This window comes from Chiloscyllium punctatum, chromosome 18 (genome assembly GCF_047496795.1).
Source record: "Chiloscyllium punctatum isolate Juve2018m chromosome 18, sChiPun1.3, whole genome shotgun sequence".
Classification (NCBI taxonomy): domain Eukaryota; kingdom Metazoa; phylum Chordata; class Chondrichthyes; order Orectolobiformes; family Hemiscylliidae; genus Chiloscyllium; species Chiloscyllium punctatum.
Window position 1 is genome coordinate 88,607,175 of NC_092756.1, and position 22,354 is coordinate 88,629,528.

The 22,354-nt window shown below is 45.7% G+C and overlaps 3 protein-coding genes across 3 annotated transcripts; all 3 read left to right on the forward strand.

Moving 5' to 3' along the window:
* Nucleotides 1-555: 555 nt before the first annotated feature.
* On the forward strand, nucleotides 556-4,841 carry LOC140488945 (ferritin, middle subunit-like). The gene is made up of 4 exons (XM_072588169.1): nucleotides 556-657; nucleotides 3,232-3,378; nucleotides 4,038-4,163; nucleotides 4,607-4,841. The coding sequence occupies exons 1-4, from the start codon at nucleotides 556-558 to the stop codon at nucleotides 4,760-4,762; spliced, it is 531 nt and encodes a 176-aa protein (XP_072444270.1). The 3' UTR covers nucleotides 4,763-4,841.
* A 6,014-nt stretch (nucleotides 4,842-10,855) lies between these two features.
* LOC140489040 (ferritin, middle subunit-like) lies at nucleotides 10,856-13,468 on the forward strand. Its single transcript, XM_072588278.1, has 3 exons — nucleotides 10,856-11,017; nucleotides 12,576-12,701; nucleotides 13,313-13,468. The coding sequence occupies exons 1-3, from the start codon at nucleotides 10,856-10,858 to the stop codon at nucleotides 13,466-13,468; spliced, it is 444 nt and encodes a 147-aa protein (XP_072444379.1).
* Nucleotides 13,469-17,432: 3,964 nt separating this feature from the next.
* On the forward strand, nucleotides 17,433-22,308 carry LOC140488946 (ferritin, middle subunit-like). The gene is made up of 4 exons (XM_072588170.1): nucleotides 17,433-17,534; nucleotides 20,500-20,646; nucleotides 21,290-21,415; nucleotides 22,095-22,308. Exons 1-4 carry the CDS (start codon nucleotides 17,433-17,435, stop codon nucleotides 22,248-22,250), a joined length of 531 nt encoding a protein of 176 aa, XP_072444271.1. The 3' UTR covers nucleotides 22,251-22,308.
* Nucleotides 22,309-22,354: the final 46 nt, after the last annotated feature.

Sequence of the window (22,354 nt, forward strand, 5' to 3'; positions counted from 1 at the left end):
AGCATGGACGGGTTGGACCGAAGGGTCTGTTTCCATGTTGTACATCTCTATGACTCTATGAGTCTATAAATACAATTTGACTAGATCTATGACTCCCAACACTGTCATTCAAAACGTAGTAAGAGAAATCCCTCAGATGAACAAACTAACAGAATTCTGCAAATCTGTGTTGAGCATGTCTTAATACACAACCTCAAATGCAATAGCGAAGTTTTAGAGTATGTTGTATTCTCATTTTCAGTAGATACACTTCCAGATTTGCACTTGTGCAGAGGTCAAATGTCAATGAACAATTCCATCATCGACTCATTGTCAATTCTGGTTGGTTTCTGAATCCAATTCCTATTTTGCACTGATTGGACATGGCAGCTGATCGATTGATTAACAAGAGTGATTGGCCATCACTGATGATGTAATTTCCTGCTTAATAAAATGAGGGTCTGCTGCTGGAGTATAAATAAAAATCCAAAGGCTATGATGGTTTAGGTGTAGTTGGTACTGAGATTAAATTTGTGCTTGGCCTGTGAATTGGTTTGGAGAGGAAAGTAGTGCAAAATGGCCTCCCAGGTTTGTCAAAACTATCACCAGGATTGTGAAGCTGCTGTCAACAAGCAGATTAACCTGGAGCTCACTGCCTCCTATCTCTATCAGTCTTTGGTGAGTGTTGTCTCTATTTATAATTGCTTCTATTATGTGAAGTAAACTCCTTTATTTCTAATTAACTTGATGCTCTTGTAGATTGAGGTTTTTGTAGCTGTTGCCTTCAAGGTAAATGCTCTTAGAGCAAGAATAGGGTATGATACTCATGTAAAATAATGAATTCACCCCCCACCCCCCTCGGCCTTCAGTGATGTATGCAGGGTGAATTGTTCTTGGGGTCAACTCACAACTGAGGGTTGTGACTTGCAGTAGCTGCTATACCCTCTGGGTTGTCAAAATGGGATATGTTATTGAGCTGTTTAGATGCCATTTTGGCCAACCATCTAGTGAAATAGTGTCCACTGGCTAGTCATGATTCTGCCATTGTGTAATGTGACATTATTTTGTTTTGTTTTTTTTTTCTAATCAAAAATAACATTCCTTTGTGAAAGGAGCTCTAGTAGTATTTATTGATACTCTGCTTATCTGAGCAGAAGTATTTGTGGTCAGGGTGTGACTGGAATCCACAAGTAGGCCTCATGCCACCCAAGGCAGGCATAGGAATCAAAATGGCCTGTTTTTTACCAGGTGGTGATTGCCCATGCCCTGCTGAAGTGTCAGACTTTCTTTCTGGATGGGTTTTGATAAATGTTGCAGAGTACCTGTTAATCACTGACAGGTGGAGAATGCAGTACCAATGGAGTGGGCTGTTTTATCCTGGATGGTGTCTGCTGCTTGAATGTTGTAAGTGCTGTCATCCAGACATGTGGAGAATACTCATAACACTCTGGGCTCCTCTGTTTAGAGGTTCTCTCTCATGTAATGAGAATGAAGTCTCTAAAGCTGTTTGGAGATGGGTACAGCTGTCATTGGTGAGCTAGTTTAGTTTAATAACTTGACAGTATCCCAGAATAAAATAGACCACCTATTTCCACTTTGACCTGAGTTGTGCCCCCACAAACAACAATGCACTAATTGAGGACCAGGTCAGATCTCTACACTGAAAAGCAAGCCCAGACCCAAGCCTCACTTTAAAAGCAGTTGGTTAGTGGATATTCCAGGACTGATGCAGCTGGTCAATCCACTCTGCTGCTTACAAAATGGAATGTAGGTTTAAACAAAAGGCAGAACTTTTCCTAAGTACTTGGAAACATGACTGACTTCATTGTAACATCACAACATCCCTTTGCTAATGATAGAATCAGATTTTGAATGTTACAGACAGATTTCAACAGAAATATCTGTTGAAGCATAGCTTTTCACAGCAACAGCTTCTCTAAGTTATACTATGAAAACCTGAACTGGACACTCTCCTGACTTTGTTTAAAGTAGCTATATCCAGACATATCTCACCTCTGCCTTTATAACCTGTCTTGAGAAAGACGAAGGTCAAAATGACCTTGCTAAGGGGTAGCATTGTTTCATCATTCACTTGTGAATGTGGTGGTTCAAATGTTTGAGCCAGTTATGGATGTAGATTTAAATGGGTTAAAATTGTTGGATTAAGTCACACTGTTTTCAGTTACACTTTAATCTGGTGATATTATCTGTAGATAATGGTTGTCTCTAGGGTCACACTAGCACTTTCCTGCAGTGAATTTGTTCATGTTTTACCTTTTTTTAATCACTCAGCTGCTTGCTTACAAGTTTCTGGATGTCTGACTGCACTACATAAGCCTGTAATTGTTGCTGCAACAATCCAAAGGCAGTCATTGGGCAGGCTTTCCTTTTCCAACACCTGGGGCCCCTTTCTCTCATTCCCTTCCATCTTCAAGATAGGAACACACTGATACAGATCAAGTGTATGGTACATCCAATCCCAACAATCTACAAGTGGCAGAAAACTGTCTCTTGACTAACTTGTGCCAGCAGTGTCCAACATCCAGATTAGCCCCAAAGGAAAAATGTAGTGTCTTACAGCAGCCTTGTGGTTGCTTTCTCATTGAATGGCTGAACAGGTTTCAGGGCTGAATGGCCTACAGTCCCTGTGTTCTGATGTTTTGTATCTCTAGTCCATTCAGAAAAATGTCCTGGTAACTGTGTATTCCCCTCTGGTTAATGTTGAATGGAGTAGACTGCACTTAGTACTCCAGTGGTTTTTCTTCTCGTCCAACTGAACCCTCACCTTGTTGAAGGTTATGACTTCTAATGTTCTGCATGGAACCAACTGAAATTTCAACAGATGGTGAAATGTACAGTGCAGAAACACTGTACAATTCAGCTTTTCCATGCCAGCCTGATATCCTAAATGTAGTCCCACTTGGTCCACATCCCTCTGAACCCTTCTAATCTATTCAGATGCCTACTAACTGTTGTCATTGCACCAGCCTCCAACATTTTCCTCTAGCAGCACATTCCATACATGCACCACCCTCTTGGGTCTACTACATCTTCCCGCCACCCCTGCTGAGGTTGTTCCAAACTGTCCAGTTAAAGGAGCTGCTGGCTCATTGGACAATACTAAAATGGCTGAGAACCCAGGTTTAACAGCTGGAATAGTTGGTCTGATGTTTGAGGGCTAAACTAGTCTCCTTGTCTCCATTAAATGGAGGCCAGTGATGTGCTAATGGGATGGAAATGGTTCTCTTTCAGATGTCGTACTTTGACCGGGATGATGTTGCCCTGCACCATTTCTCCCAGTTCTTCAAAGCTCAGTCCCAGGAGAAGCAGGAACATGCAGAGAAGCTGCTGAAATTCCAGAATCAGCGTGGAGGCAGAGTCCTCCTCCAGGATGTGAAGGTGGGAATGTTGGGGGGGGGGGGGGGAAGTGGATGGGGAATGGCTGCTCTCGTGATGTAGCTTCAAGTCAGTGACAGGATTTGCACATCCTGAAGGGGAAGTGAAAAACTTCTTGATTGGCTTCCCCAGGATCTCCTCCATTGCCCTGTCACAGCATCAACACAGGCCCTTTGGTCTATGCTGACCAACAAACCCCAAACTACACTAATCCCATCTACCTGCACTTTGTCCTGAGGCCACTGTCCTGGCACTTGAAATATTTGTCCAGATGCAGAAATGTCACTGGACTAGCTGCCTTTACCACTCCCTTCAGGTTGTACATTCCATTTTTCTCTTTAAAAACTTCCTCAAATATCATCTAATCCCTTCCTCCTCAACCTTCATCTGGACTTGGATGGCACTATGCCAGGGACCCAGGTCCAATTCCAATCTCTGGCAACTGCTCAGTCTTAGTCCAAAGATGTGCAGGTCAGTTTGGTCATGGTTTCCTGGTGTGCCCAGTCTAATGTAGTTCTCATGGAAAAATACATGATTACAGGAATGGGGTGGAGTCAGTGTGGGATACTCTTGAGGGAGGGTGTGGACAAATGGGCTAAATAACTGCTTCATCCCACTGTAGGGATTCTGTTCCTTAACTGTCGTTTGTTTCCATGTTTCAGAAGCCAGAGAGGGATGAGTGGGGTAACGGTCTGCAGGCAATGCAGGTTGCCCTGGATCTGGAGAAGAATGTGAACCAGAGTTTGCTGGCTCTACACCAACTCGCCACTGCCCAGACTGACCCTCATGTAAGCTTCACCACCTCCTCATTCTCATCACTGCCAGACCCTCCGGGCAACACCTCACTGGTCTTTGTGGGTTTGCAATTCAATAATACAACACTTGGTCTAGATGTAACACCGATCACTCCATACTGACCTTACAACTGTTCAGCAATAAGGTCAAGGAGTAACTTTGATTGTAATCTGGTGGGAGTGCTGAAGTGATACTGGCCACTGAATCCTCATTCAGGACCATTACAGTAGAATGATCACTGTACACTACAATACAACTGGCTCCAGTTAAGAAACTGATGCAGCTAAAATGCTGTCATCCTCCCTGGCACAATATCTAGCCATTAGCTAGACTTTCCTGTCTAGAGCTATATGGTCCAGTCTGTCTTGCAGTGGGAATTCTCCAAACTGTCTTGGATTGTGCTCATGTAATGAGTTGTAATATTCCTGTGTTCCAGCTGTGTGACTTCCTGGAGACTCACTATTTGGATGAGGAGGTTGAGATCATCAAGCGACTTGGGGACTACATCACCAACCTGAAGCGTCTGGGAGCCCCTGAGAATGGGCTGGGAGAGTACCTGTTTGACAGGCTCTCACTGGAGGACAGCAGTTAGTGGGGCATGGGGTACTGTCTGCTTTTGTCTGAATGCATTACTGACTTCACTTGGACAATCTGGCTCCTCCCTAGGGAGAAGGAATATGTTGGCAAGAATGTAATGGCTGTACTACCTGAATGGAAATGAATAAAATCTTGCTGTCTATCATTCAGACCACTGATACTTCACATGAATTTATGTCTAGAGAGCTTGATGCTAGTAATCATTCTGCAATCCAACTCACCACATCACTGGACTAAAACTTACTAATTTCTTTTCCTCACCCACCAAACTCCAGCCAATTGGACAAGGATAACTAGGTGGAGTTCTATATAGTGACAAATTCAAGCTACCCGGCCTCCACTCCAACCCAAAACTAGGACTTCAGGTTGGGGGATTGCAGTCTGTGGGATATCTAACCTTTAGTTCTTTTGTCCAGCAATTATACTTTTCTGTACTTAACAGCTACAGTTGTAGCAAATTTTGAAGAGCTATGGAAGCTTTCACAAGACTGTCTGGACATCCCACATTTGATTTGATGTTCACTTCCAGATTTGACCACTAGGTGTTCCCCTCTTTCCCACAGGCCTTGGATGAGATCCATCAGGCCCCTGGCTCTCCTCAGTTGGAGGAACTAGCTAACCTGAATATGATCTCCAGTTGTCTAGTACAGCTCTCACAAGAACTCTAAAGCGACTAATTCATTCTAATGTTGCTGTTTTCTTCCTGTGGCTCCAGCCTACAGAGCCAGTTGGGGTTTGGACCAGCACAGGGGCCTGTGATCTTTGCCCCTTGTCTTGTCACTGCCATAAGCAGTTGGCCAGAGTGTCAGACAAATGGGGGATAAACAGCTCAAACCTCTTGATAGGGGCCTTTGAGTAGAATTGGTATTTAATCAAGGAGCCCATCCAGAGGGAAGACTTCATTCCTGAACTAACAATATAGACTTGCCATGGTTCCCTCACTTTGCTGTTCCTCCCTATATTTTATAGATGCACTACTACTATAGTTTGATAAACTGAGCCTGCCAGAGCTGAGGAAATTCACTCCAAGCATTGTCAGCCACATGGTGAGGAGTCAGCTTAAACAAATTCTCCTGAGCTGTATTGGATTACAAAGCACATATACCTACAGCTGAAACAAGCAGGGTGACTGTGACCTGGGAATAACACAGCAATGCTCAGGGTTACATGCTTCTGCCTGATTTATTCTTGCTGCTAAAGTCAGCAGTTTGCAGTCAGTGCTTCCACTATGCTGAAGGATTCTCCAGATGCAGTTTGATTTGATGAAGGAGCAGTGGTTTCTTACCAAGTTGGGATTTGCTGCGTTGCCAGACCATTGGGCTGTGTCCTTATTAGAGAAAGGAGAAACTGGTGATGATTAAACCTAAGGGCCACCAGACCTCAGGTGAGGGAAGAGGTTACAAAGGAGACTCTTTCATAGTAACCTCCAAATCAGTGATGGGAATTGAACTCAGGCCTCTGGCATCACACTTCTCTGTAAACTGTAGTGTGACTGGGAGAGGAAACCTGGAGATGCTGACTCTCCTATACAGCTGTCTCCTTTATTTTTCAAGCTTTTAGGTATCATGGGGTAAGGAGGGGGCTGTCAGAGATATCCTAGTTTATGTTTCCGTGACTTGTGTAGCTAGTACACACTCTCCCCTTCAGGGAGGGGTGGGTCGATAAGGCCTTTGACATATTTATTCCACTGCATAAATCCTTTTGTTTTAATCAATCAAGGTGTGCCCTCAGACTCCCTACAGGGCAAGAAAAGGCCATTGAGTCTGCACCAATCATCTGAACAGTATTCTGTTCAGACCCACCCAATCCCCTTAATCTTGCATTTCCCATGGTCAATCCACTGATCCTGCACATCTTTGGACTGTGGGAGGAAACTGGAGCACTCCGAGGAAGCCCACAGCCACGGAGGACATGCAAACTCCACACAGAAAGTCGCCTGAGGCTAGAATTTTTTTTATTTCAGAAATATACTTTATTCATAAAATATTTTGATGGTCTGTACAGTTGGTCATGCCATACATACGTAAACATTCCATTTCTTTACATAGATCAGAATTTATTATTTATATATACAGGTCTGTATGTTTATCAATCATATATCCATATATTTAGCTGAGGTGTCAGTGGAGCCCAATTACTGAGTGGGCCCCCTGTTCTTCTTAGGCAGGCAGATGTTACACCGTGGTCTTTCCCCATCGCGCCTTGGCAGCAGCTGCCCCCAGCTTCAGCGCGTCCCACAACACGTAGTCCTGGACCTTGGAATGTGCCAGTCTGCAACACTCGGTCGGGGTCAACTCCTTCAGCTGGAAGATCAACAGGTTTCGGACCGCCCAGAGAGCGTCCTTCACTGAGTTGATGAACCTCCAGGCACAGTTAATGTTCGTCTCGGTGTGCGTCCTGGGGAACAGACCGTAGAGCATGGAGTCCCGCGTCACGGCGCTGCTCGGGACGAACCTCGACAAACACCACTGCATTCCTCTCCAGACTTCCTTTGCATAGGCACATTCCAGAAGGAGGTGTGTGACAGTCTCGTCCCCCCCGCAGCTGCTTCGAGGGCAGCGTGCGGTGCGGCAGAGAGTCCGGGCGTGCATAAAGGATCTCACAGGCAGAGCCCTTCTCACCACCAGCCAAGCCACGTCTTGGTGCTTGTTGGAAAGTTCTGGCGATGAGGTTTTCTGCCAAATGGCTTTGACAGTCTGCTCAGGGAACCACTCGATAGGATCTGCCTTCTCCTTTTCCCGTAGGGTCTCAAGGACACTATGTGCTGACCACTTCCTGATGGACTTGTGGTCAAAGGTGTTTTTCTTCATAAACTTCTCCACGAAGGACGGGTGATATGGATCGGTCCAACTACTCGGACCGTTCTGCGGTAGCGAGGCCAGGCCCATCCTTCGCAACACCGGGGACAGGTAGAACCTCAGTACGTAGTGACACTTGGTGTTTGGGTACCGGGGATCCACGCACAGCTTGATGCAGCCACACACAAAGGTGGCCATCCGGGTGAGGGTGGCATTGGGTGTATTTTTTCCCCCGTTGCCCAGATCTTTGTACAGCGAGTCCCTTTGGACCCGGTCCATCTTTGACCTCCATATAAAATGGAAGATGGCCCGGGTGACTGCAGCGGCATAGGTTCTGGGAATAGGCCAGACCTGTGTCACGTATAATAGCAATGACAGTGCCTCACACCTGATGACCAGGTTCTTTTCCCGCGATGGAGAGCGACCGTAGCTTCCATCTGCCCAGTTTCTGCCTCACTTTGCTGATACGCTCCTCCCAAGACTTGGCGCACACCCCAGCCCCCCCGAACCAAATACCCAGCACCTTCAGGTGGTTGGTAATGACGGTGAAGGGGATCGAGGATTGGTTGGCCTAGTTCCCGAAGAGCATAGCCTCACTCTTGCCTCGGTTTACCTTGGCACCTGAGGCCCGTTCGAACTGGTCACAGATGCACATGAGTCTGTGCACGGACAGAGGATCTGAGCAGAAAACAGCGACGTCATCCATGTACAGGGAGGCCTTAACCTGCAGGCCCCTGCTGCCAGGAATAGTCACCCCTCTCAGGCTCGCATCCTTCCTGATGGACTCGGCAAATGGCTCTATGCAGCACACAAACAAGGCGGGTGAGAGGGGGCATCCCTGCCTGACTCCAGATCTGACTGGGAAGCTATCAGATTCCCACCCATTGATTGAGACTGCACTGATAACGTTGGTGTAGAGCAGTCTGATCCAATTGCAGATTCCCTCCCCAAAGCCCATTTTGGAGAGAACATCTCTCATATACCTGTGTGATATCCTGTCAAAGGCTTTCTCCTGGTCCAAGCTGATCAGGCAGGTATCCAACTCTCTGTCCTGCACGTAGGCGATCGTATCCCTGAGGAGTGCGAGACTCTCAGCGATCTTCCTGCCCGGTACAGCACAGGTTTGGTCAGGGTGAATCACCGACCCCAGAGCAGACCTGACCCGGTTGGCGATTACCTTTGACAGAATTTTGTAATCCACATTCAACAATGAGATAGGTCTCCAATTTCTGAGTTCCTCCCTGTCCCCCTTCCACTTGTAGATGAGGGTGATGATGCCTTTCCTCATGGATTTACTCATGGTACCTGCCCGAAGCATACTGACTTACACCTCCAGCAGGTCCTGGCCAATCAAGTCCCACAGAGCGGAATAGAGCTCGATCAGTAAGCCATCACTTCCGGGAGTTTTATTCTTTTCGGAGGACTTGAGGGCTTTGTTCGAGCCTTTCCCGTGTTCTGTCATCTGAGACCTCCATGATAGAGGACAGGAACGACGGGAGGCTGTGCTGTCGGTTGGCTTCACGTCATACAGACTGGCATAGGTTTGCTGATCCTCATGACATCAGCCTGAGATGACGTTTTCGAGCCATCTTCTTCCTTCAGGCTGCTGAGTACGGAGCTCGCTTTGTGCACCTTCTGGAGGGTGCACGTCTCGTCCTGCTCCACCGAGCGGACCCTGGACCGGAAGATTATCTTGGTGGCCTCCAAGGCAATGAGTGAGGCTTGCTGGCCCTTCACCTCCTGGAGGTCCTCCGTGACATCAACCCCCATCGTCTGCAGCAGGAGCAGGTTCTGCATACTTTCCTGGAACTGGGACAGTTTTCCCCACCTCTCTGTCACCTCCTGAACACCTTTGAGGATGAAGAACCTCTTGATGTTCCCTTTTACTGTTTCTCACCAGTCCACTGGGGACTCAAAGAGGGGATTCACAGTTCTCCAACCTGCGTAGTCCCTCTTGAGCTCCTCAATGTTTCCTGGGGTCAACAGCTTTGTGCCCGAGGCTAGAATCAAACCCAGGTCCCTGACGCTGTGAGGCAGCAGTGCTAACCACTGAGCCACCATGCCACCCTGAAGAAACATGTTGCACAACATTAGAGTCATAGAGTCATACATCACAGAAACAAACCTTCAGTCCAACCTGTCCATGCCAACCAGATTTCTAAAACTAAACGAGTCCCACTTGCCTTCATATGCCCGACATCCATCTAAAACCTTCCCATTCATGTATCTGTCCAAACATCTTTTAAATGTTGTAATTGTAGCCACCTCCAACACTGGCAGCTCATTCCATGTAGACAGCACACTGTCTCTGGAAAGGTTGCCCCTCACGTCCCTATTTTTAATCTTTCCCCTCCCACTTTAAGCCTATGCCCCTCTAGTTTTGCACTCCCCCATCCCAGGGTGGTTTTTATTCGGTCAATCTTCAGTGTGCCAATCAGAAGGCTACGTTTCGTGCCCAGCCACAGTTACCCTTCAGGTGGTGGTGATGAGCTGGTTATTACAGCCCACCTGGTGTGGGAGAGACCAGAATGATGCTGCTGCTGCTACTGCTGCGGGGGGTGGGGGGGGGGGGGGGGGGGGCGGGGGGGGGGCAGGTTGGGGTGGGGGGTGGGGGTTGGTTCCATGTAGAATACTTGAAATCTACCATCCTAGACCTGGTCTGCACAGAAACAGACTCTCTAATCCAGCTCTTCCAGGGCAGCCAGATATCCTAAATTTAGTTCCATTTGGTACCTATCACTCTAAAAGCTTCCTCTTCACATACTTCCAGATGGTTTAAATGTTGTAATTGTACCAGCCTCTAGCACCTCATTCTATACATGGACCACATTCTGGGGAAAAAAGCTGCTTCTTGGGTCAATTTATATCCATCCCTCAGTTAACTCTGTGCTCTCTAGTTTAGGAACCCTCCTGCCCTGAATACATCCTGCACTCTAGTTTCCTTCACTTACTTAAACTCTATTCAATCGCTATCTTCTGATTCTGGCAGTTAATGAGCAGATACCTGAATCAGCATTTATCTCCTCTGATGCTGTCAGACCTGCTGAGCAATTCACCAGCTGCTTAATCCAAGATAAAACACATGGAATTTGCATGTAGCCAGGAGGAAGCTAGAGTTCTGATTCTTCTAGTTAAAGGAACCACTGGCTCATTGGACAAAATGGTATATTTAAAATGGTTGGGAACCCAAAGGTTTAACAGCTTCAATAGTCAGCCTGATCTTGAGGGCTAAATTAGTCTTCTGTTCTGATAACTGGAATGGAGGCCAGTGATGTGCTAATGGGATGGAAATGGTTCTCTTTCAGATGTCGTACTTTGACCGGGATGATGTTGCCCTGCACCATTTCTCCCAGTTCTTCAAAGCTCAGTCCCAGGAGAAGCAGGAACATGCAGAGAAGCTGCTGAAATTCCAGAATCAGCATGGAGGCAGAGTCCTCCTCCAGGATGTGAAGGTGGGAATGTTGGGGAGGGGAATGGCTACTCTCGAGATGTGGCTTCTGTCAGTGACAGGGTTTTTACATCCTGAAGGGAAAGTGAAAAGCAATGTTGCTTGGCTTTCCTGTAGATCTCTTCCATCTCCAAGTCACAGCATAGACACTGGCCCTTTGGTCCACCATACCTATGCTGACCAAACCACACTAATCCCATCTACTTGCACTTGTTCCTTACTTCAAATGCCAGGGCGTAGTGAGGAAGAAAAGGACAACCAACTCATTCCTAGACATGATTGTACAGAACACCTAATGGAGAATTCACCAAAGGTATACAGGAAAGCCACACACACAGTCCTGAACTATGAAAGCAACTACCCCAACACAAGAAGTTGCATCAAGACACTATTCGAAAGAGCCACAACACACTGCAGTACACCAGAACTGCAAAGAGGAAGAACACCTAGGCAATGTATTTGCCAAAAACAGATACCCACGCAATTTCATCAACAGATGCCTAAGGGAAAGACAACAGAATGAGGACATGCCACCCTACCATACATCAAGTGCATTTCTGAACTGACAGCCAGACTACTGCAACCACTAGGGCCCATAACAGCACACAAACCAACAGCCACTCTCTGACAACTCACCAGAATGAAGGATCTGATACCCAGCAGGAGCAAAACCAATGTAGTGTACAAATTCTCATGCAAGGACTGCACAAAACACTACATAGGACAAACAGGAAGACAGCTAATGATCTGCATCCATGAACACCAACTAGCCACAAAATGACACCAGCTGTCCTTAGTAGCCACACACAGATGACAAGCAACATGAATTCAACTGGGGCAACACTATTATAGGACAAGCCAAACAGAACAGCCAGGGAATTCCTAGAGGCAGGGCATTCATCCACAGATTCAATCAATAAGCACATCGACCCAGATCCAATATACCGGCCACTGTAGCAGACAGCTGGAACTGACAACCAGAAGCGGCAGATTCAAACCACTACAAATGCCAGAGGAAAGATCACAGAAGCGCTTCACAGGAGGCTCCCAAGCACTGAGGATGTCACCTAGACAGGGGACGAAAAGTCTGCAATACAAATTCCCGCTTGTCAAACAGAACCACAATAGTGGGCTATTTGTCCAGATGTTGCTGCAATGTCAGTGGACTAGCTGCCTCTCCCATTCTCCTCATATGGTGCATTCCATATTTTTCTAGAGAAACTTCCTGAGATCCCTCAAAGCCCCTTCCTCTTCAAACCATCTTCTGGACTTGCAGATGGTACTGGTACTAGTGTCTCAGTGCCAGGGACCCAGATCCAATTCTAGCCTCTGGCAACTGCTCACTTTTATCATTCTACAAAGAAGTGCAGGTCAGTTTGGTCATGCTAGGTTGCCCAGTTTCTAGGGATACACAGGCTACACTTCCTCTAAACAAGATTAGAGGGATGAGGTGGGATGCTGTTTGGAGGGTTGATGTGGACAAATGGGTTAAATGACCTGCTTCATTCCACTGTCAGGATTCTGATTCTGATCCTTAACTGTCCTTTGTTTCCATGTTTCAGAAGCCAGAGAGGGATGAGTGGGGTAACGGTCTGCAGGCAATGCAGGTTGCCCTGGATCTGGAGAAGAATGTGAACCAGAGTTTGCTGGATCTACACCAACTCTCCACTGCCCAGACTGACCCTCATGTAAGCTTCACCACCCCCTCATTCTCATCACTGCCAGACCCTCAGGGCAACACTTCACTGGTCTTTGTGGGTTTGAAATTAATAATGCAACACTTGGTCCAGATCTAACATTGATCACTCTATATCATACTGATGGTTCTGGATTAGTGGTGCTGGAAGAGCACAGCAGTTCAGGCAGCATCCAAGTCGCTTCTTGGATGCTGCCTGAACTGCTGTGCTCTTCCAGCACCACTAATCCAGAATCTGGTTTCCAGCATCTGCAGTCATTGTTTTTTACCTCCTCTATACTGATTTGTTACAATATTACAACTCTTTAGTAAGAAGGTCAAGGAAGTACTTGGATTTTAATCTGGTGGGAGAGCTGAAGTGAATTCAGTGGCCAATCACATTCAGGACCATGCAGTGGAATGATCACTGTCCATCACAATACAACTGGGGTCCCATTAAGACTGGCATGAAGCAGCTAAAATGCTGTCATCCTCACTGGTGTAAAATCTCTTGCTAGATTTTTTGTCTGTCTAAAGCTATCTGGCCAAATCTTTTGCAGCAAGAATTGTAAAACTGTCTTGGATTATTGCATTAGCACAAGTTGTAATATTCCTGTGTTCCAGCTGTGTGACTTCCTGGAGACTCACTATTTGGATGAGGAGGTTGAGATCATCAAGCGACTTGGGGACTACATCACCAACCTGAAGCGTCTGGGAGCCCCTGAGAATGGGCTGGGAGAGTACCTGTTTGACAGGCTCTCACTGGAGGACAGCAGTTAGTGGGGCATGGGGTACTGTCTGCTTTTGTCTGAATGTATTACTGACTTCACTTGGACAATCTGGCTCCTCCCTAGGGAGAAGGAATATGTTGGCAAGAATGTAATGGCTGTACTACCTGAATGGAAATGGATAAAATCTTGTATTGATTGATCTTACTGTCTATCATTCAGATCACTGATCCCTTTTTTTTTGTTCTAATTTGATCACTATCTCTGGAGAGCTTGATGCTGGGAATCATTCTACAATTTGGCTCATCACCTCACTGGGCTACACACACACACACACACACACACACACACACACAATCGAACAAAAATTACAAGATGGTGTCATGTAGTGACAAATTGAGCTACCTTGACCCCACTTCCCACCTTTTTTTTTCCACCCCCCCCCCACCACCACACTAGGGCTTCAGGTTGGAGGATTGCAGTCTGGGGTGTCAAACCTTTGATTCTGTTGTCCAACAATTATACTTTTTTGGAACTGAATTGTACCCAAGCAAATTTTGTGACAGGAAGCGTCTCTAGATCAAATCTAGACATCCCAAAGTCTTTGATTCCATGTTCACTTCCAGACTTGCCCACTAGGTGCTCACCTCTTCCCACAGGCCTTGAGTGAGGTCCAGCAGGCTCTTGATTTTTGCCCCGTTGGAGGAACCAGCTAACCTGGGAATGATGATCTCAACTTGTCTAGTACAACTCCTGCTGGAAATCTGCTGTGACTAGACCACTCTAAAGAGTGCTGTTTTCTTCTTATGGGCCCAGACTATGGGGCTGTGATCTTCACCCCTTCTCACTACTGTGAGCAGTTGGGCACATTGTGTCAGACAATGGAGGATTAACTGGTCAAACGTACAGCTCTTGAGCTAGAATGGGTGTTTAATCAAGGAACCCTTCCACCCAGGGTGAACTCATTCCAGCAGTAGCAATATAGCCCCACTATAACTCCCTCACTTTACTGTACCTCCCTATTTACAGACTCACTGCTAGCACCATTCCTCCACTTTGGTTAAACTTCAAGCCTACCAGCCCAGAGCTGGGGAAATTGACCCCCAAGCAGTCTTGTCAGTCACATGGTGAGGAGTCAGCCAAACAAACTCTCCTGAGCTGTATTGGATTACAACACACACACTCTCTATTGGCACCTACAGCTGAAATGAGCAGGATGGCAATGCCCTGGAAATAACACAGCAACAGTCAAGGTTAGTTACTACCATTTGATTTATTCTTGCTGCTAAAGTTTGCAGTCCAAGCTGAGCCTAGCTTCCCATATGTTGAAGGATTCTCCTGATGCAGTTTGATTTGACCCAGTGATGTTGAAGGAGCAGTGATTTTCTGCCCAAGTTGGGAGTTGTGTTGCCATTGTCTTACCAGACTATTGGGGCTGTGCTCTCATTAGACAGAGGAGCAACTGATGGTGATTAAACCTGAGGGCCATTAGACCTAACATGAGGGAAGAGGTTGAGGCGATTCCTTCATAGTAACCTTGAATCAGTGATGGGAATTGAACCAAAGCTGTTGGTGTCATACTGCTGTGTATACCGTGGTGTGACTGGGAGAGGGAGCCTGGAGATGCTAACTCTTCTGTATAGCTGTTTCCTTTATCTTTCAGGGGTTATGGGTTAAGGAGGGGGCTGTCAGAGACATCCTGGTGATTGTTTCAGTGATTTTTGTAGCTAGTACACATTGCAGCCTTCAAAGAGGGGGTGGGTGTTTAAGGCCATTGACATATTTATTCAACTACATACATCCTTTTAATTTAATCAATCCAGTCATGCCAACAGACTCCCTAAACAGCAGGAAGAGGCCATTCAGCCCATTGAGTCTGCACCAACCATCTGAACAGCATCCTGTGGAGACCCACCCAATCCCCTTAACCCTGCATTTCCCATGGCCAATCCACCAATCCTGCACATCTTTGGACTGTGGGAGGAAACTAGAGCACTCTGAGGAAACCCACACAAACACAGGGAGAACATGCAAACTCCACACAGACAGTCACCCAAGGCTGGAATTAAACCCAGGTCCCTGGCACTGTGAGGCAGCAGTGCTAACCACTGAGCCACCATGCCTCCCTAAAGAAACACACTGTTGTACACCATTAGAGTCATACATCACAGAAGCAAACCCTTCAGCACAACCTGTCCATACCAACCAGATTTCCAAAACTGAACTAGACACACTTGCCTGCATATGGCCAATGTCCTTCTAAAACTTTCCTATTCATGTATCCGTCCAAATGTCTTTTAAGTGTAATAATTATACCCGCTTCCACAACTTCCTCCGGCAGCTCCTTCCATGTACACAGCACCCTCTCTCTGAAATTGTTGCCCCTCAGATCCCTATTTTTAATCTTTCCCCTCTCACCTTAGGCCTAATCCCCTCTAGTGTTGCACACCAACCCCCACCCCGTCACAGGGTAATTTTTATTCGGTCAATCTTCAGTGTGCCAATCAGAAGGCTACGTTTCGTGCCCAGCCACAGTTACCCTTCAGGTGGTGGTGATGAGCTGGTTATTACAGCCCACCTGGTGTGGGAGAGACCAGAATGATGCTGCTGAGGGGGGGGGGGCTTCCGGGACTTGGATTCAGAAACAGTGATATTGTTCCAACTCAGGATGGCGAGAGATTACCCTGGGGCTTCGTCAGTGTTGGGGCTGTATTCAGCCAGAAAATTGGAAAGTATTCCACCACTTTTCATAACTTTGGTCTTGTAGATGGTGGAGAGGCTTTGGAAATTCAGGAATTGAGAAATTCATAACAGAATTCCCAGCCTCTGACTTGCTCTCATTGCCATGAATATTTATCAGGGTTGACCTCTGACCATGGTTCCATGTATAATACTCAAACTTGTAACTCAATCTGACAAGATTGGGCTAGATTGCAACCTGGTATTTGAGAAAGTTATTGGGTCAAAGTAACTTGCTTCCACCAATCCATCTGTCAAGGCTGTGATCATACCCTAACATTGAGTCGGGACCTTCAAACCCCAAACTCTCACAGTCTACCATTCCACTGGAGGCTGCTCAGTTCAACACATTCAACTTTAGGTTGAGAGACCCTCATGTCCATATAGATGTGGGCATGGACCACCGTGAACTAGGAAGCCAGTTTCTGAGCTGAACGTTCTACAGCAGGCAATGTAAACAGAACCAGAATCTCCCCACTTGGAAACTGCTTGAGTTGAGGGTTAGTTGTTTTTGAAACAATTAAAGACTGAACATAAAGATAGAAAAGTTGATCATGCAATAAGTTTCTAACAGCAATTTAGAAATGGAGGCCTGAGGCCTACTGCATGGCACTCTATTCAATCTCTCAGCACATTTAGTGTTTTTATTTTCAAACTGAACTTCCTGAGACCTAAGGTCAAGGAGATCACAGCAGATTCAGAAAGGATCCACAAGGTACATCAGTTGCCTGCACTAGATGACCCAAAAGCACTTCATTTCTGTTACTGTCAATCAATACGCAAATACGTAATTTCAATAAAATCTAGCCATTTTTCAATGGACTCCCAACACTGTCATTTAAAAGGTAGGAAGACAAATCCCTCAGACTAACAAACTAACAGAATTCTGCAAATCTGTATGTCTTAATACACAACCTCAGATTCAATTGCGAAGTTTCAGAGCATGTTTTGTTCTCATTTTCAGGTAGATACACTTAGTGAATTTGAACTTGTGTCAGAGGTCAAAGGTCAATCAGCAATTCCATCATTAACCAGTTGTGAATTCTGATTGTCTTCTGGATCCAATTCCCATTCTGCGCTGATTTGACATGACAGCTGATCGATTGATTAACAAGAGTGATTGGCCATCACTGATGATGTCATTTTCTGCTTAATTATAATGTGGGTCTGCTCCTGGAGTATAAATAAAAGTCCAAAGACAGTGGTGATTTAGGTAGAGTTGGTGGTTGGCTTGTGATTTGTCTTGGGTAGGTAAGTAGTATCCTAATCATCACAAAATGGCCTCCCAGGTTTGTCAAAACTATCACCAGGATTGTGAAGCTGCTGTCAACAAGCAGATTAACCTGGAGCTCACTGCCTCCTATCTCTATCAGTCTTTGGTGAGTGTTGTCTCTATTTATAATTGCTTCTATTATGTGAAGTAAAGTTTTCCTTATTTCAAATCAACTTGATGCTCCTGTAGATTGACTTTAGTAGCTCTTACCTGTTTCACAATTCAAGATAAATGTGGTGTTCCAGTAACAATGGGGTATGATACTGATGTGCAATAATGTATATTCCAGATTTATGTTCAGTGACATTTCTGGGGTGCAGTGCTCTTGGTTAGTGTACAATTCCCTGATATGGCTATCACAAGTAGTAACTGTCATTTCCATACGGTTGTCAAAACAGGATATTTTACAGGAATAGCTTAACCATTTACGCCAACCATGTGGTGGAATGGAAATATCCATTGACTAGCTGCCTTTCTGCTGCTTTAATATATTGTGATATGTTTGCTTTACCTTCTGTTAATGCTAAATAAGCATCATACTAGATTTGATACTGTAAAAGGGAGTTATGGCAGTGTTTATCAATGATACTTGGCTTATCTGAGCAGAGGTATTTAATGTCAGCCTGTGACTGGCCTCCACTTAAATAGGCCCTGGTTGAGGCCTATTTAGCTTTCTGTATTATCCATTCATATGTGGGTAGTCAGTGGTCAGGTAGCCATTCCTCCATCTCCTCACCTGGAGGAAGAGTTGACTTGCTGAAGTGTTAGTGTACCCACAAGGTGGCTGGAGTGGTCTGAGATTTTTGACTCTGTGACTGAAGAAATGGAGACCCTCAAATCAGGATGGTATGAGAAACAGAATAGCCCCCCTCTTCCAGGTAGTGGTTTGCCCATGCCCTTCTGAAGTGTTAGCATGTCCTATTTGGAAGGTGTTTAGTGAGTATTGTAGGGTTCCTGGTAGATAATGGACACTGAAGGGAGGTGGAGAATGCAGTACCAATGGAATGGGCTGTTTAATCCTGGATGATTGTCTGCTGTTGGAATGTTGTAGGTACATGTGTAGAATATTCAACACAGTGGGCTTGGCTGTTTTGGAGGTTCTCTCATGAGATGAGGATGAAGTCCCTAGAGCTCTGTTTGGATGTGGGAACAGCTTTCTTTGGTGAACCAGTTACTCTTGTCAAGTTGATAGTGTACTATCCAAAGGATGGATCACTCCTTTCCAGTCTGACCTCAGTCATGCCCCTTCATAATCCTCTCCAACTATTGGGACCTGGCTGGATCTGTCAAAACCACTAAGGTTGTCCAGAGCCTAATCTTTCTCAGTATAAAGATGGTTGTATTGTGTATAATCCAGGGTGAATCAGCTGGTCAAATCCTTCTGCTTTATTTTAAAAAAAAAACAGAATTTATCTACATTCTATGGTAGAAGCACCAATAAAAGAAACAACTTAAAACAACACTATTTGGGAACCCAACTGACCAATTGCAATAACAATGGAGCTGTAAATCCCTTGGCAAATGGTAAATCCAAACTCTGGTTCTTGCTAGTAGGAGAGTTTTCAGAGCATTCTGGTAAATGTTTGTTGAAGCATGGAACCTAGTTTCAGTAGCTTCTCTGCTACTAGCAGCTTCTGCCTGCTAAAACAGATTGGAAAATAACTGGATTGGGAGAACTGGTCACACTCTTGCCATTGTCTGGAAATAGCTGCTTCAAACAATGGCACCTCCTGCCTTTATGACCCATCTTGAGGGGGGGAAGAGACAATAACTTGAGGGAGCAGCATTGTCATAACATTCACTTGAGCATGATGGTTCAAGTGTTTTGATTCAATTTATGGGTGTAGACCTAAAATGGCTTGAACTTGTTGGATTAAGTCAAACCAAGCAGAGTGCTTTTAGGTCACATTTTAAGGTGGTGACACCATCTGCAGAGAATGGTTAATCTCTGGGTCACATGAGGTCTTCTCTGTATTAGGCTTTCCTTGATTCAAGTTTCACTTGACTGCTTGCTTACAATCCAAAAGCTGTCATTGGGCAGGCTTTCCTTAGCAAACCCATGGGGGCCCTTCCCCCCCCCCCCCCCCTCGGAACAGTCTTGTATAGATCAGGTGTATGGTACATCCAATCCCAATGATCCACCTGCTTAGGCAGGAGAGTTTTCGGCAATTAGTGCTGACAGTGTCCAATGTCCAATATCCACTTTCCAGTTTAGCACAAAAATGTAGAACCTTGCAGCAGCCTTGTGGTTACTTTCACATAGAATGGCAGAACTGGCTTGAGGGGCTAAATAGCCTACTGTCCCCATGTTCTGATAGCAGTTTTACATTTTCCATTCTGGAAAAAATGTACTGGGTATTAACTAGTGGGTAATATTGAATGGAGTGGACTGCACTTGGTGACAACATCAGTTGGTTCCATGCAGAACACTTGATCTACCATTTCTAGAGATGGTCTGCACAGAAACAGACCCTCTAATCCAGCTCTTCCTCTACCAGCCAAATATCCTAAATTTTAATCTAGTCCTATTTGGCACATCACTCTAAACAGTTCCTTTTTCATATATCCCTCCAGATGCCTTTTAAATGTTGTAATTGTACCAGCTTCCTTCCTCTGGCAGCTCATCCTATATATTCACCACCTTCTTTGGAAAAAAGCTGCCTCTTGGGTTCATTTTATATCCATCCCCCCCCTCATGTTAATCCTGTGCTGTCTAGTTTTGGAACCACTACCCTGAATACATCCTGCACTCATTTCAGTCAATGAGCAGAAACCTGAATTGTTTCTCCCCTCTGATGCTGTGCCAGACCTGCTGAGCAATTCACCAGCTGATTAATCCAAAATAAGAGTTTGCATGTTCCCCAGGAGGAAGCTGGGATTGTTCAAAATCATCCCGTTAAAGGAGCTGCTGTCCAACAGACCAGCAATGTTGCATTTAAAATTGTTCTGTACCCAGAGGTTAACAGCTTGAATAGTCAGCCTGGTTTCAAAGGCTAAATTAGTATTCTATTTTTGCCAACTAGAATTGGGGCCTGTGATGTGCTAATGGGATGGAAATGGTTCTCTTTCAGATGTCGTACTTTGACCGGGATGATGTTGCCCTGCACCATTTCTCCCAGTTCTTCAAAGCTCAGTCCCAGGAGAAGCAGGAACATGCAGAGAAGCTGCTGAAATTCCAGAATCAGCGTGGAGGCAGAGTCCTCCTCCAGGATGTGAAGGTGGGAATGTTGGGGAGGGGATTGGCTGCTCTCGTGATGTGGCTTCAATCTACCAGTAACAGGGTTCTCCTTCCTGAAGGGGGAATCAAAGAGCTGTTGCTTGTCTTTCCCATATGATCTCTTCCATCTCCGCACTCACTGCAAAGAAACAGGCCCTTTGGTCTACCATATCGATGCTGACCAAACTACACTAATCCCACCTACCTGCACTTAATCATTAGCCCCCTGTACCCTGGCATTTGAAGCATTTGTCCAGATGTTGCAGCAATGTCACGAGACTAGCTGTCTCCCCCTGCTACTTGGGTGGTGCATTTCATATTTCTCAAGTTTCCTGAGATCTCTCTCTAAACCCCTCCTCTCCAAACCTTCTGGACTGGAGGATGGTACTGCTGTCTCAGTGCCAATTCTAGCCTCTGGCAACGGCTCAGTTTTATCATTCTACAAAGATGTGCCAGTTTGTTTGGTCATGCTAGGTTGCCCATAGTTTCCAGGGATACACAGGCTACACTTTCCCTAAACAGGATTAGGGGAATGGGGTGGGGACCATCTCTGGAGGAAGGGTGTGGACAAATGGGCTAAATGACCTGCTTCATTCCACAGTAGGCATTCTGATCCTTAACTGTCCTTTGTTTCCATGTTTCAGAAGCCAGAGAGGGATGAGTGGGGTAACGGTCTGCAGGCAATGCAGGTTGCCCTGGATCTGGAGAAGAATGTGAACCAGAGTTTGCTGGATCTACACCAACTCGCCACTGCCCAGACTGACCCTCATGTAAGCTTCACCACCTCATTCTCATCACTGCCACGCCCTCAGGGCAACACTTCACTGGTCGTTTGTGGGTTTGAAACTCAATGCAACAATTGGGGCAATATGATGGAGATGCCCATGTTGGACTAGGATGTACAAAGTTAAAACTTGTAACCTGGTTATAGTCCAAAGTTTATTCAGAAACACTAGCTTTCAGAGCACTACTACTTCATCAGGTGGTTATGGTATTCCACAAACACTTGCTGAAGGAGCAGTACACCTGAAGCTAGTGTTTCTGAATAAACTTGTTGGACTATAACCTGAGATTTTAACTTTTGGTCAGATGTAGTATTGATCACTCCAGATCCATACTGCTGGTTACAATGTTACAACTCTTCAGCAATAAGATAAAGGATGAACTTGGATTGTAATCTGGGAGTGCTGAAGTGATATTGGCCACTGAATCCTCATTCAGGACCATTGCAGTGGAATGATCACCATCCACCACAATACAACTCACTCCACTTAAACAGCAAGATGAGCCAGCTGACTGGTTGATATCTTCACCAGTACAAACTTTCTTGTTTGCTAGATTTATTTCAGGGCTGTCCAGAGCGGAGTGCCCAGCCTGTCTTGCAGTTGGAATTGTAAACTTGTCTTGGATTGTGCTCATGTAATGAGTTGTAATATTCCTGTGTTCCAGCTGTGTGACTTCCTGGAGACTCACTATTTGGATGAGGAGGTTGAGATCATCAAGCGACTTGGGGACTACATCACCAACCTGAAGCGTCTGGGAGCCCCTGAGAATGGGCTGGGAGAGTACCTGTTTGACAGGCTCTCACTGGAGGACAGCAGTTAGTGGGGCATGGGGTACTGTCTGCTTTTGTCTGAATGCATTACTGACTTCACTTGGACAATCTGGCTCCTCCCTAGGGAGAGGGAATATGTTGGCAAGAATGTAAT

Excerpts from the sequence above, each read along its gene's own strand:
- LOC140488945 (XM_072588169.1), top strand. The coding sequence starts at position 556 with ATGGCCTCCCAGGTTTGTCAAAACTATCACCAGGATTGTGAAGCTGCT. Across the intron at positions 3,379-4,037 it reads TCCTCCTCCAGGATGTGAAG|AAGCCAGAGAGGGATGAGTG; the intron begins GTGGGAATGTTG and ends TCCATGTTTCAG. Across the intron at positions 4,164-4,606 it reads CTGCCCAGACTGACCCTCAT|CTGTGTGACTTCCTGGAGAC; the intron begins GTAAGCTTCACC and ends CCTGTGTTCCAG.
- LOC140489040 (XM_072588278.1), top strand. The coding sequence starts at position 10,856 with ATGGTTCTCTTTCAGATGTCGTACTTTGACCGGGATGATGTTGCCCTG. Across the intron at positions 11,018-12,575 it reads TCCTCCTCCAGGATGTGAAG|AAGCCAGAGAGGGATGAGTG; the intron begins GTGGGAATGTTG and ends TCCATGTTTCAG. Across the intron at positions 12,702-13,312 it reads CTGCCCAGACTGACCCTCAT|CTGTGTGACTTCCTGGAGAC; the intron begins GTAAGCTTCACC and ends CCTGTGTTCCAG.
- LOC140488946 (XM_072588170.1), top strand. The coding sequence starts at position 17,433 with ATGGCCTCCCAGGTTTGTCAAAACTATCACCAGGATTGTGAAGCTGCT. Across the intron at positions 17,535-20,499 it reads CCTATCTCTATCAGTCTTTG|ATGTCGTACTTTGACCGGGA; the intron begins GTGAGTGTTGTC and ends GTTCTCTTTCAG. Across the intron at positions 20,647-21,289 it reads TCCTCCTCCAGGATGTGAAG|AAGCCAGAGAGGGATGAGTG; the intron begins GTGGGAATGTTG and ends TCCATGTTTCAG.